Source organism: Tachypleus tridentatus, chromosome 12 (genome assembly GCF_004210375.1).
Source record: "Tachypleus tridentatus isolate NWPU-2018 chromosome 12, ASM421037v1, whole genome shotgun sequence".
Classification (NCBI taxonomy): Eukaryota; Metazoa; Arthropoda; class Merostomata; order Xiphosura; family Limulidae; genus Tachypleus; species Tachypleus tridentatus.
In genome coordinates this window covers 12,058,538-12,073,301 of record NC_134836.1, presented here as the reverse complement: position 1 = coordinate 12,073,301, position 14,764 = coordinate 12,058,538, and the positions used below count along the sequence as shown (strand labels likewise).

At 29.6% G+C, this 14,764-nt stretch overlaps 1 protein-coding gene across 3 annotated transcripts; it reads left to right on the top strand.

Annotated features, from left to right (window-relative positions):
• Nucleotides 1-14,764, top strand: LOC143234633 (ras-like GTP-binding protein Rho1). 3 transcript variants are annotated; one of them, XM_076472112.1, is made up of 5 exons: nt 1-157; nt 3,381-3,550; nt 5,752-5,952; nt 9,491-9,673; nt 14,379-14,764. In XM_076472112.1, the coding sequence occupies exons 2-5, from the start codon at nt 3,395-3,397 to the stop codon at nt 14,421-14,423; spliced, it is 585 nt and encodes a 194-aa protein (XP_076328227.1). In that variant the 5' UTR covers nt 1-157; nt 3,381-3,394; the 3' UTR covers nt 14,424-14,764. The 3 variants fall into 3 exon arrangements, with proteins under 3 accessions (XP_076328227.1, XP_076328229.1, XP_076328228.1); XM_076472114.1 differs by having other exon boundaries at nt 31-82; XM_076472113.1 differs by lacking the exon at nt 1-157 and adding an exon at nt 289-433.

Sequence of the window (14,764 nt, the reverse complement as noted above, 5' to 3'; positions counted from 1 at the left end):
ATTTACGCATTTCCGCTACGTCAATATACGTCACAGAATTCCTCGGTGCTTATGTTGTCTTAGGTTGAACTTAAACTATCTTGTAAGTTATCTTTGTTAGAATTGTGGTTATTGCTTATAGCTTAAGGGTAAGGACACTACAGAAAATTATTTTCTGGTAAGTGTTAAAGGAAACTTAATAAAAAATTGGTAATTTAATTTCTCTCTCTCTCTATATATATATAGATAGATAGATATATGTATGTATGTATGTGTGTGTGTATGTGTATACGTAGAGCTTAAATAAAAGAGTACTTGTAACTGCCCAAAATAGTTTTTCAGTAACGTTAACTTGGTCAAAACAGAGAAAGAGAACGTCATCCGGTAAAGTTGACGGTGAAGTTTTTGTTATTAATACTCTTAGTACTCTTCTACTAGTCGTTAGTGCATACAGGTAATGAATAATGTTATTTGTGAATTATATGTTTTAGAAAATTATGAAATAAAACCACATATTATTAGTTCAACTTTCGTACATCGCATTTTCTGGGTGATTATGAATCGTGATTTAATAACTTAATATTTCTATGAAAATACGTTAGTTTTTAGGCTACTAAATGTAGCAATGGTAATATTATAGTAACACTAATATATCTGATCATTCGATATATTTACATAGTGAAATACTATTTGAACTAATAGCTCTAGACCTACATAAAATAATTAATTGAGTACATTACTTACACTAGTAGCAATAGTGTATTAATAGTATTAGTAATAATAGCAATGAACTTTATGTGTAATGTTTGCTATTTACTGTTAGTATTACTGATAATTATATAATTATTTCTTGAATGTATAGTTTTATGTATACAATTTTATCTTGATTTCAAAATATATTTATTGATGCTTTGATTTTTTCTTGAGTAATAAAAAATAACCCAATTTACGTTATTAATGTGCTCCAGAATTTCGAAGATAACTTCATGTACAAAGTTCTGAAAATAATGTTGAGAGATGATTAAAAGACAAACTAATAACAATAATATCATTGTAAGAGACATGTCTTGTAAATTGACAATCTCACCTTAAGCTGCTTTGTTTTGGGAATGTTTGGATTTTCAGGTGGAGAGAAAAATACTAGTGTATATAAAACTAAGATGTTGAGAAGACATAAGGCTGACTGTCAAAGTTTGTGTTATCAAATCTGACTATGAAAAGTGTATATTTGGGCAAAAATAAAACATTTATCCATTGAAGAACTTGAGGAACTACATAACCATTCTAGGTACCAAAATAAAGTTATAGAAGTCTCTGGATGTACAGTTTTGCCTGTTGATTGACATTTTTGCTGGTGCTTTTTCCACTTAGTCCAATTTCAATTAATTGTGCTTCATTTTGTTTCTTAGTTTGACAATTAACTTCTAACATAGATTATAAGAATTTATTATCTCATTTTTCAGTCAGATGGTTTTTAGGTTGAATCTGTATTTCTTCATTCTTGGTAACATAGACAAAAATTTTGGGAGCACTTGTAATCAATAAATTCGTATTAGAAATGAGGTCTTTCAAACTATTTTGATGAATATCAGGGTTAACTGAATACTGTTTGATTATATATCTTTGCTATTCTCACCCTTTTGTATCACATACAAAATTGATTAAGACAGCCATTTGAGAAGGATGATGCAATACATTAAGCTTGTAGGTTTTATTAGTACTACTACTATTTCTTAGGTCCCAGCCAGAGTCTTCTGATTGAATATTGGTCAATTTTCTCTTCATAGTTATTTTAACCATTTTGTACTGTAGTGTATTACCTGTTGCAGCTTTTATCATTATTGTGGTTATCAATTAATAAGATAATAACTTTGAATTCCATCACTGTGTTGTCAGAATCTCTTGATCAAGTTTATTCAGTCAAGTTATGATTAAAGAAGACAACACAAGAAAAATTGTATCTCTATCTTCTGCTGATGGTTCTTCTCTTTTCATATTTGATCAAGGCTCTATTCTTTGATATTTAAACAGGACATTGTTCTTCTGAGAATACTTGTATATATTACTGAACATTAAAATCTTTGTTCATGTAGAAACGATTAGGGAATATAAACCTAATCAGTTGTCCAAACTGGTTAAGTAACTTAGTGTTTATGTGTTTATAACTGTTAACTGAAATTTTATCCTAAACATTATTATTTGTTTTCTCATCTAGGGTTTTGTAATTTTTAATTTATTCTGTTAATAGTAATTATTTTCTGATATGCTGTCTACTTTATTCAAGTACTTTGCCATATGTGTAATAAACATGATTGTATAATATCAAGGTACACGTAAGTGTGCCTACTGGTTTAACACTAATATTTATGAGGCTTAAAAATGGTGATTAAATATTCTTGTGCAAAGTTGTCTTAAACTTATAGCCTGTAGCTCATTGTTTTTTGAAATTTCCATTCATTGATTGTTGGTGTGCACATAGTCATAATTGGTGAATTTATTTTCATACCTGTGTCATCCATTTTCAGTTTATTATGTTGGTCTAAGGCTGAAAAGTAACACCCATTGGATACTTTTTTTTTGATAATTAAAGAAAGCTTTTGTATGCCATAAATTTATTTTTTTAACAAAGTAATAATAAATATTCTGTAATGTTAAATCTTTGTCTTATTCTACCAACTTTTTGTACTTGTATTGGCTTATTGTCTGTGTTTTTAATCCTGGTTTCTACTTCTCTCTTAAGTCTGAAACAAACTTTCTAATAGCAGAAAAAAAATCATAAACAAATAACTTGACAGAATCTGAAAAAAGCTGTAGGAGGAAAATTACCAAAAAGCAATAGCATTCTTAATAATCAAGCCCTTAGCTGTTTAAAGTATTTTTAGTAAATAGTTCTTCATACTGTCTTTCCACAAAACTAGTGAATAGGGAAACATCTCAAAACGGATACATTTTTCTATGCTAGTTTTAGTGCAAGTAATGACCACCAGATGAGTTAAATGATATGACAAGCTTTGTGATAAGTGTCTAGAGATGTAGAAAAACAAATCATTGTTGTGTATTGTAACTGCTGTCAGATTTGTACACATGCACACATACAGCAAGCAAAAACAAATGATTTGACTACAACAGACAGAGTCAAAATGTTACAGAATATAAAGAATAATCTAGACATCAATAATCTGGCAGTGTTTAAAATGTGGATGTGAATATCTTGACAGTGATTTTCTGTGTGGTAGTGGAGAATTTGTACTTGTAGTTTTCTCATGTTTATATTAAAATTAAAACATCTTTGCAGAAGAAGTAAAATAAAATGTTTTATACTAGATTTGACACAAGTTTTGACAAACTAAAATAATTCAGTTCTATTGGCTATTGTTTATTAAGGATTCTTTCCATTTCAGATAGTAGCCTAGCCATGGCAGCCCTTCGTAAAAAGCTGGTCATTGTTGGAGACGGTGCCTGTGGTAAGACTTGCCTCCTTATTGTGTTCAGCAAGGACCAGTTTCCCGAAGTATATGTACCTACAGTATTTGAAAACTATGTTGCTGATATTGAAGTAGATGGAAAACAAGTAAGTGTGGAATGATGAACTCCATGCATAAGGTGTTACAGGGAGTTCACATTATACATTATTGGATTAAAGTAAATAGAAAAAATCAAAACTTAAACCAACAGTATTTATTTCATTGAGTAATGTATATAATTTATGCTATAACATTCACTAATCTTTTGCAATAAATTTCAGACTTTCCCTTTAAGTAGAGTGTAAGAATTGTAGGAGTTTTAGGTGGAGTAAAATATTTCCTGTTTTATAATTTATATTAACAAAAATAAATTTTATATGTAACCTTTTATTTAAAGGAAAATTATGGAAATGGTATAACTTTAAAATGAACACACACACACACACACAACCCAAGCATTTCATGATTAATAAGTAGTAGGGTTTACAGTTGCTAAAAAGTTAATTTATGTTGAACTAAAACTATTAAATAAGTGAGTCAGTAGAGAAGGGGGAAATGAGTAAGAAAACAGTAACTGGGGGGTACTTAAGAAAGACAGTCTTTTGAATTGGACAGACTGGTTGATTCGTCTTCTATTTATGTACAGGGATCTGTCCTGTACTTATTACCTACTAGCCCATGTGTCCTGATCTTGTTTTAAAAATTAGTATATCCATTAACAGTTAGTGCAGTTCTTATTCCTAATGACTTGTCAGATGAAATAACTAATAAATAGTTTCCCTTTCATTGTGCCAAACAATGTAGTTTTTTGTTTTGTTTTTAATTTTAATGTTGTCTGTTTCATGTGAAATTACATGTACAAAACTTTTATTATGCTAAAATGTGTGGGTAACTTACAGTAAAGTTTGACTGAAGAGGACATGAAGTGTCAAAACTAAATTCCACATAAATCTGATATTGTTTTCTTAGTGTGAATTTAAATTTTATTGAAAATTACACAGTTTTGTGTATTTGTCTATTATGTCCTAGTAACTTTTACTTATGAAATGTGTCTTTGTGAATGGGTGTTTTAGTTGCTTAATGTTGTTGTTTTTAATGAGTCAGAAATATATAAAAATATACTTTTAATTGTTTTTTTTACCAAATGCTGTTTCAGTCAATGTATTACTTCCAAAAATTAACCAGAGCTGAGACACTATTCAAAAAGGGAAGGTATTGAGTGGACTCAGTATGATGCATTTTTGTTGGTGAAAAAAATTATTATAAAGGAGACCCATTAGCAATTTAAAGAATTAATAACATTTGGACATAGAAGGTAAAGATACTTGCACTTAATTAACTTTGGTGTCGATAGTCACCAATTAGGGTTAATTATTAATAGCCATTAATTAAGCATTTTAAGTTGTGATTTTGCTGGATGTGAAAGGTTGTTTTATATAAAATACTGAAATCTTGCATGATTCAGTATTATCATTGAAATATTCTTAATTAAAAACTGAAAGTTGCTGGCAAAGTTAGTTATATTTCTTCCAACTAATCCTAAAATGTGAAGTCCAGTTGGAGAACTAGCTGGATGAAAACTGTTAAATCTTGCAAAATGCAAGGCTGCTTTATAACTTCTGTATTTCACTAAAGAAAATCATAAAACAATGGTTAGTGTAAAATGCCTAGCTTAGGGTTTTTAAACATTTTGTATTTTCTGTTAATACCACAGTCAGTGTTACAGTAAATTTTAAACAAATTAAAAACATATAGAGGTGGAGTGAAGAATTCACTTCCAACTACAGCTTAATGAATTAATATTCTCAGAATAAATACCAAGTCCATTCTGACTCAATACTTATCACTGAATTTTGTTTGTTTTGGAGAAGTTCCATCCCTTTTCAATAACCATGCAGAAGGAAATAATCTAAAGAACAAGGATAGACTTTGTGTTGTGGTGGGTTATCATTTAATAACCACAGTGGACTGATGAGTACGTAATTTGAAGAATATGTAGCATTGACAAAGCTGGTTTATTCTTTTAAAAACACTAACAAGTAATTATGGAAAAAAATACATTTATTCTGTAGACAATTAAAATAAAGTTTTTTTTGTTTCAATGTTTGTTTACACTACTGTCTCCTCATCAGGGTTAGTAGCAAAAATTATCTGGAAAGGAGAGGTAATTTCTAACTATTGTCAAAATATCCAGATCCTTCATAGCATACACTATAAATTCTGAAAAACCATACATATAACTTCATTTAACTCAAATTCTAGACTTATTAAAAAATTAAGTTGAGGTTTTTGCTTATTTTTTTGTCAGGTTGAACTTGCATTATGGGATACAGCCGGACAGGAAGATTATGATCGTCTCCGCCCACTGTCTTATCCTGATACTGATGTTATTCTGATGTGTTTTAGTATCGATAGTCCTGACAGCTTGGAAAATATCCCTGAAAAATGGACACCAGAAGTTCGGCACTTCTGTCCAAATGTACCCATCATTTTAGTAGGGAACAAAAAGGTAGACATTTAATTATCTTATTAAATTAGGCACAAAAAGAATCCACTGTTAACTAGTGAACCAAATGAAGATAAATTGGAACTTATAATTTATTGAATTGTATTGTATGTGCAAAACTAAGTAAAACTGCTTATGTAATTGTATATGAGCCTTTAGGTGAAAAATAAAGGTACGTAATAACCATTATGTGGTGCTGTGAATCGGTTACTAAGAAGCAACGTATGTGATAATCATAATGTGGTGCTCTAAATCAGTTAAAAAAATAGAAATTAGGTTAGTATAAAAAGGTATGTAATAACCATCGTATGGTGCCCTAAATTAGTTACAAAAATAGAGATTGGGTTAGTATAAAAAGGGTATGTAATAACCATCAAGTGATGCTCAAAATCTGTTAGGAAAAAAAAATTAGGTTAGTATAAAGACAAAGAATGTATTCACATTACATATATATTTTTCTTAACTTGTGATATTCTCAGTAATGACATTATTGTACTCATTTTGTCATGATAGCCTGTGAATATTTTGAAGTCACCACAACAGTAGAAAATACATGAAATTTATATTCCCTTTGAAAGCAGAGAATAAACTAATTACAAAACATTTACTACTACTGCTTGAAATGTGTTAAGAAGTAGTACTGTTGTGTTGGTTTTTAATTGTTCACCTACTATGTGGATGAGTTTTAGAAAGAATTGTAAAGTATTTCAAGAAGAATATAATAAATATCTAAAATTTAGTTGTTGAAAAGTTAAAATGTAACAATATTAATCAAGAAACTAGTTTTAAAATCACATTTCTATATATTAATTACATAAGCAGTATCTGATTTATGAATCAAAGGAAGATAATTTATTAGTAGCTATAACTCGGTCAGGTTTTTGAAAGTGTATTTTTAATACCTGGATATTTATGCAGTGTTGCTGTGTAATGCATTTAAACCATAAATTGTGACTGCTCTAAAGAAGTGGAATTTTTACAAACCATACACCATATATGGCACACCCAAACTTAACTGCCAGAGATACAATACTCTATACAGTAAATCAGCAGTCAGTGAGTTAATGTGAACAGAGCAATGTGTATTTATGGAATGGTACATTGTAATATGTTTAACGATTTTGCAATTTGAAATAAATAGATGTAACTATGTTATAATGGCATTAAATTACATTTTACAGTATTGGAAAAACTAGTCATTAGATCTTGATTCTGAAAGTTACACATTTTGTATCTGTGTCCAGTTTTAAATCTTTCATCCTGTAGAAATAGAAACCACCATGTAAATGAAAATGTGTTACATCAGTAAATCAGTTTAAACTAAAACTTGCACCTTTTAATACTGCTTATATTTACAGTTGAATAGACAGTAGTTACTGTAAGTGAAAAATTAAAGTAAATTAAACAAACTATTAGAAGTCCTGATGTATAAACAAATTAATTTTCACACACTCATACTTTCTTTTTTAATCTCATTTTGTTGTCAAGTAGCTACTGTCATCAAGATAAACAAAGAGTCATTAGTTTTATTTTTAGATATTTCCTGAAGACAGCAAGTCTTTCAATCTGAGCAGCAAGTGTTTTTTTTTTACTTGGGTAACGTTGCCAATAGTTCTTGCCATTGTTATAGTGGTTTTGATAAAACAAATTACCGAAAGACACGAGAGTATCCTAATCATTACACTACAACTAAATGTTATTGTGACACCATGAGGTAAATCTAATTATAGTATCCAAATGGTTGATAAATGTGGCTATAACAGTTGAAAAAACGTGTGGTATGTTGAGAAGAGAAGTTAAAAAATTTTCATGCACATTTCTAGAATATGTGGCTTGGGAACCGTGTATGGGATTCATTGAAAAATTAAACTTCTGTTACACTACATGTTCACATTTCCAACATAGCAGTTTTTGTTTACTTAAAAACATATCAGATATACAAGAAATATTCACTTACAGCTTTGTTATATGTATAGTTCTATTCTTCAGGTATTAAAGCATTAGTTAAAAAATAATTCAGTTATATTTCTTTCTAGAAGACAGTTTTTGACAAATTTTTTCAACAATTCGACTTGAGTAAGCTGGAAAGTTACCTTTTCAACAAACAGAGATCAAGACATGGTTACTGGTTTAAATTACTTTTGATGAATATTTTGTCTAACACTAAACATTTATTGAAAGCATAATAGATTTATTTCAGTACTTGGGAGTTTATTGTTAGTTATTATCTGATTCAGTGATGTATGAGCATTGATTACATCTATGTCACATAAAGCTCTTAATTAATTAAAATTACTATTAAATTCATTAGTCTTTCCAATTATTCCTATCTCAGTTATTCCAACTGCACATGTAATTGAAATAGTGTCATTAGGGTTGATCATCATTATTTTTAGATTAATTAATGTTACTGTTTAAATACGGAAAGCTGGCGAAACATCAAAAATCATTAAGGGTAAACTTTGGAACAGAAACCTTTTATTAGTTGTAATAATGTAGCTCCATAATTAACTAATCAGAATTATTGTTTCCAGTTGTTACTCTTTTCAGTCATTCAACTATCAAAATTTGGTATGACAGTAATCAGTTGGTTGAATTTAATTGATAAATGAACATGATGGTTAATGGCTTGGCAAATTTCATTATACCTAAAATCATGTCTTGCATATTATTGATATCTAAATCTTTTTTAATGTAAAATTATTGTGAAGTTTATTGACAGTTATAAAGTTTTCTTTTTTTTTTTTTTTTTTTTTCTGAGAAAGACATATCCTTGTAAGAGTAGTTTGCCACTATTTTTATTGTTAAAGCCATGCATGAAAAATACAGGATACAGGAGGACATAGAAATAATGACTAAATTGTACTTTTCTTGGCTTTAGCTTCAGAAACATCAGGAACAGATTGTGTGCTTTAGTTAGTTTGAAGTGATAACAGTGACAGAGTAAAATACAACATGAACAACAGTAAAGTTGTTGTATTACTAACTCTTGATTTTATAAATGTTTTGAAGCTGATTTTTTCTTCTTTAAAATGAGGAAATAAACTTAGCAATAGAAAATGTTAGAATTATGTTTGACCCTAGAAGTACGAGACATTTAAATGTATAGCAGCTTCAGAAACATGGTAACAAATTATCTGGATATTTTAAAGAAATCTTGGTATGCTAATGCAAATATTTTCAGTTTTTTTTTTTTCTTCCACCATTGTTAGATGTATTTCTTATTTAAATAGTTAGAAAATTAAAATTAACTGCCATCTGACAACAGAAATGTTGAAGTAAGAATAATGCTACATAAGCTTGAAAAAAATTAAGATTTTTATTTCTGTCTCATGGTAAATACACAGTTAGTATGAGACTGATAATTAAGCATATTTACTAAAGTTATTTTTCAGTTGTTAGTGTGATATAGAAATGTATTATAATTCTGAACTAAAGTGTACTGTCTCAGGCATGCATGAAAAACCTAAACCAAAATGAGTTAGACTTTCTACTTAGTATCTTGTGTTCTTTCTGTTAATTGCTTTTATTTGTTTTGTAGGATTTAAGAAATGACCCCCATACTATAAAAGAATTGGCTAAAATGAAGCAAAAACCAGTCTCTCCAGAAGAGGGTCGAACAATGGCAGAAAAAATCAATGCTTATGGGTATCTTGAATGTTCTGCTAAAACCAAAGATGGGGTGAGGGAAGTTTTTGAAACTGCTACAAGAGCAGCACTTCAGGTGAGGCTTAAGTTATATATAAATACTATAGCTTCTATTAAAGTCAGTTTTGTTTTGTTTTGACAAATTATTTTGGTGTTCAAAGTCATGGCTAGTGTAGTAGAAAGAGGAATTTGAATAATTACTTTGTTTAAAATTCTTGTTTCATACTCATCAGAGAACAACTACAAATATTAGGTATGACCTCATACCACAAAACAGAAAATAATAGAACATGTAATAGGGATCTTTATCTGTGCAAATGTTCTGTTAAATTACTTTTGGTTGATAATTTCCTAACAGAATTAACAATTGAAGTTTCTTTTACATTTTCTTCCAAGGAATTGTGGATGATGTGGTAGAAACTGGAAAGAGACACAGTGTTACATTGGTTTAGATGGTGGTTGGTAATAGTACTCTCAGCTGCTTTTGAAGTGTTCAGTATATGTTGTTTGCCTTTAAAGTTGAAGAATGCTTTCAATTTAGACTGTTTTAAAGACACAGTTTAATAGAACTTGTGGGTAAAATTGTCTCGATTGTCTTAATAATGTATGAAGTAGTTTTTAATTAGAAAGAATACAGTGGCAATGTTGTTCAGATAATTTAACATACCAGTGGATCAGTTATTTAGTTTTTCAGTATCTGTGTTGGTTATTCTGCTGAGGAATGACAATAGGTAATAATTTCTTCTGAGGTTTTTTATTCCCTTCTATTTTATATGCTATTTTTGCTCTGATCTTTTTTAAAGACTTGAGTGAAATTTCCAAATTATGAAAAAGTCCTGTGAAATGGAATGAATGATACAGTATAGGTACAATTTGTAAATAGTTCTGTGAAAGTGTTTCTGAAGTACACTTTAGGAAACTTCCACATTATGAAGAAAGTCCTTTGAAAATGGGTTTATGACACACTAAGGAACTTCCAAGTTATGGTAAAAGTCCTGTCAAAATGGTTATATTGTACACTTTAAGAAACTTTCAAATTATAAACAAAGACCAGTGAAAGTGAGTTTGTCATTCTGTTAATTTTCAACAATAAACTTTAAATTGTAATGTTTCCATTCAAAAATTAGATAAATTCTCTGACCAACTTAACATTGATGTAGATAGACCATGTATGTGTAATCAGCATATATCCTGAAGTACATGGGCTTAAAATGTACAGAACAGAACTGTCACAAAAGTTTCTCATGAAATCACAGGAAAACATTGACAGAACTGGAGCTCTAACCAGTTCATAAATCCATAAAATATGCAAAATATAAAGATATTTTAAAAAATCTGTTATTTTATTCTTGAAATTTCATTCTTGGAAAATACAATTTTATAACAAAGATCATTGGTTTTGTCTACAGGTAGGTTTGTAAAGAATGGCTTGATATCATGATTAACATAATGTTATAACAAAAATCAGTGGTTTTGTCTAGAGCTTTGTTTGTAAAGAATGGCTTGATGTCATAACTAACACTCTAAATACCATTAAACAGTATCTTTTTTTAAGGTGTTGAAATTCAAAAGTAACCCAAACAAAAATATTTCAAAATGGGGTCAAAGATCTTCCCAGTGGTTGGTTGTAAGTCTTCTAACTGGACATCTGTCCCTATATGTGAACTTTAGGGGATCTATATTAAATTTCACACTTATGATCATGTTGGTTTGATTTTTTTTTTGTTTTTTTTTTTTGTTTTTTTTTAATTTGAAAGTTAAGTTTTGGTCTGCTGGTTACTGTGGGATTATTCCTAATTTCTATAAACTTACTGGTAGTACCTGTAATAGGTTCCACCCTGTAATATATTTTATTTAGGATCATCTTCATCTGATTTTGTGATTGCAATGTTCTCACAATTTTTTAAAACCTGGGTTTCATCCTCATGTGAGGTACTTTTCTTTTTGTAAATTATTTTAAGTATAAACAGCATCTAATATGTAGAGGTTGCTACTTGTGGCTTGAGTTTTAACTGTTAAAAAGTTTTGCAACCAGTTTTATTTTATTTTTCAAACTTGACAGTTGTTGTGAGAAGCTTTCAAAACCTGTGAAATAATGTTTAGTAATTTTTCAACTTTAACTCTGTAGCTTAGACCCTCTTTTCATCACCAAACATGTGATAGACTGATAAGTTTTGATTTCATCTGGGTGTTCCAAGAACTTGCACCTGTCTTTGCTTTTTAATGTCATTTAGTTAACATAACTGCTTAATTTTAATCTATGGGAGAACATTGTCAGTACAGCTGCAGTAATTTTAACTTTCAAATGTCTTGTGTCTATGGGACTATGTTTTTCAGTTGCTCTAGTATTTCTTTATGATATTTCTTTTGAATTTTAATAACATTTTATAGGTTTTAACTTAACATTCTAGTCCAGGTAATTTTTGAGATTATTTTATTTCTTAAAAAAATACTATTTGTTACTGAAAACCTTAAACTTGGGGAAATTCATTTTTCCAACTCATGAAAAAAGATTCAAGCAAAATATTTTTGTGTTTTAAATAATTATGTACAGTTCTGAAACCTTGTAAAGCAGTCTTGTCATATATATATGTAAAATAATATTGGTAAGATTTATGCAGGTAGGAGATTTCTAAATAATTATCATGACTTAATACTTACCCTGAAAGGGGTCAGAATAAGTGTGGGCTGCTCTGCTCCTCATGTAGTAATCATTTTAATATTCTGTAACTGCAACCATTTTATTGAAAACAATACCACCCACAAGGAAGTAGAAAGAGGTCAAAACCACTAAGTAAAATGTGGTGAGGAAAGTGTGAATCTACTATGGTTAGAAACGTATAAAACTAAACAATAGTTATGATGTGAACACCATTTTTAAGTTGGCAAAGTGTTATTATAACTAAATTTATTTGTTATCAGATATTGGTGTTAGGTCTGTTATATTTTTAACATTGTATTCTATATCTAGTCCCATGGATTTTCAGTAGTGGTTGGAAGTAAATTCATGAGTAAATTATTTATAATTGTCATTTACTGCTTTGACAAAAACTTTTCCCCATAACAATTGCTATTCTAAGAAATGGTTTATACAGTGTTCCAACCACTATTGTTTCTTGTATCCCAAATGGCCTGATTGAGCAGAACTTATCATTGGTACTGAACACTGTAAACATACTGTTATTATAGACTCTTCTAATTATGTAGAATGCGTTAGGAACAATATAAACTTTAAAAAAATGTAATAGTCCTAATACTAAAGTCTAAATAATAAACTACATGAAATCATAAGATAAAAACAAAACACAATTACAAATATCACACAGTATCTGCTACAGTAAAATGTCCAGTCTAATATGACTGTCATCAGATCCTACACAGTCATTTTCTTGATGACAATGGGAATAAATAATGATACTTTCTTCTGGTTTCTTCAGTTTTTAACCAGAAACTTTATGTAATATTAACAGTAGTTTAGTATAATGGATGAGTACATTTCAAATCACAAATTACTCAATTAATAGTATCAAGCATGCAAGATAAATAATTTCTAGTTATAAAGAATTGAGACAAATTATGCAATATGTTACTGTAAAACAATAGGTGGCATGATGTTGATGCACCTACTTGAAAAAGCAAACAAAAGTAAAGAGAACAATGTAGTTTTGGTTGAATGTGCTATAAGCCAAAGATTTTTACTAGAATTTCTATATCTTTGAACCTGTTTAAGACTAGGGATAAAATCAGGCATTGTTTTAAGAATAAAAAGTATCTTCTTACACTCTAGCAAATATGGCAGAGTGCTAATCAGCACACATATTTATAGTGAGTGTATGATTGTAATATTCAGTAACAAATTAATTTAACTATAAGTGATTGATAACATATTATGCACCTTTAATTGACTAGAATTAAACAAATAACTTGTAATTATATTCACACAGGTCCACACCTTTCTACTTGTGGTACCCTAAAACTGGCATTGTAGTCATGTATTTTCAGCTTGAACTGCACATATCTGATGAATATCAGTTTGATTTAAAGACATGGTAGAAACAGTTTCTTCAGGGAATTCCACATGCTTATTGTTACAGACTTTTAGAATCCTTCTATCTCACTGCATAATATATTTTTACTTTAACACTAGTTTTAGCAACTTCACAGTTTTAAATATTAAAACATGTTTAATGTATAATGCTTTGAACCTCTTAAAATGTGTGATATGTGTTACTGGCTGTTCTGGGCATTATAGAAATAATTATATTAAATAAATTAATTCCTTAATCTTAAGTAGTGTTTTTAATTAGTGATGTCGAGAAACCCACTTGTTGAGAAATTTATATGCAAAAACGGCTCGTTTGGGTTGAGAAAATATTTTACATAGAAGAGCGAACAACGTTTGACCTTCTTTGGTCATCGTCAGGTTCACAAAGAAAGAGGTAACTGACCGGAAGCTGACGATGACCGAAGAAGGTCGAAACGTTGTTCGCTCTTCTATGTAAAATATTTTCTCAACCCAAACGAGCCGTTTTTGCATATAAAGTGTTTTTAATTGCTTTGTCATAAATATCTGTGACACTTTAGACAATTATTTTCTTTATCTTATGTAAAGTGCTTTTCAAGTATGTGCTTAATTTTACCCTCATCTTGTGTTCACACCCCAAGATTGATGTGTGAAAAATACATCTTTATATGAATGTAAAATATGTATATTATAAGGTCCACATTTGTTTCTGAAGGATCATATATTTACGTATGCCATTGTTTATTATATTTTGCAGGTAAAAAGGAAAAAGAAGACCCTTGCCAAGTGTGTGTTGCTTTGATCTGCTGTGTCTTCCTTCTTTTTTGTGTTGATTACCGTAGCATGATTTTTGTGGTAATGACCAAGCAACAAGACCAGAACAAAACTAACATCTCTTTTCTGCTCTGCTCGTTCTTCTTGCTCGATCAACGTCTAGCTGTGAAACTTGGTGTTTTACTAGTATTAGGCACTCTTTTTGTTTCAGTGATGTACATGATTATTATTACCAGGATAACAAAGCCTGCAGCTATGAGTTTATCTGGTTCACAATGTATTTGTTCCTTCGTGTATATGTTGTTGTATCCTTTGTAATGTGACATTTGATTTCAGTTTGTGTTTTTTAATAAAGTAAGTTGTCTTATA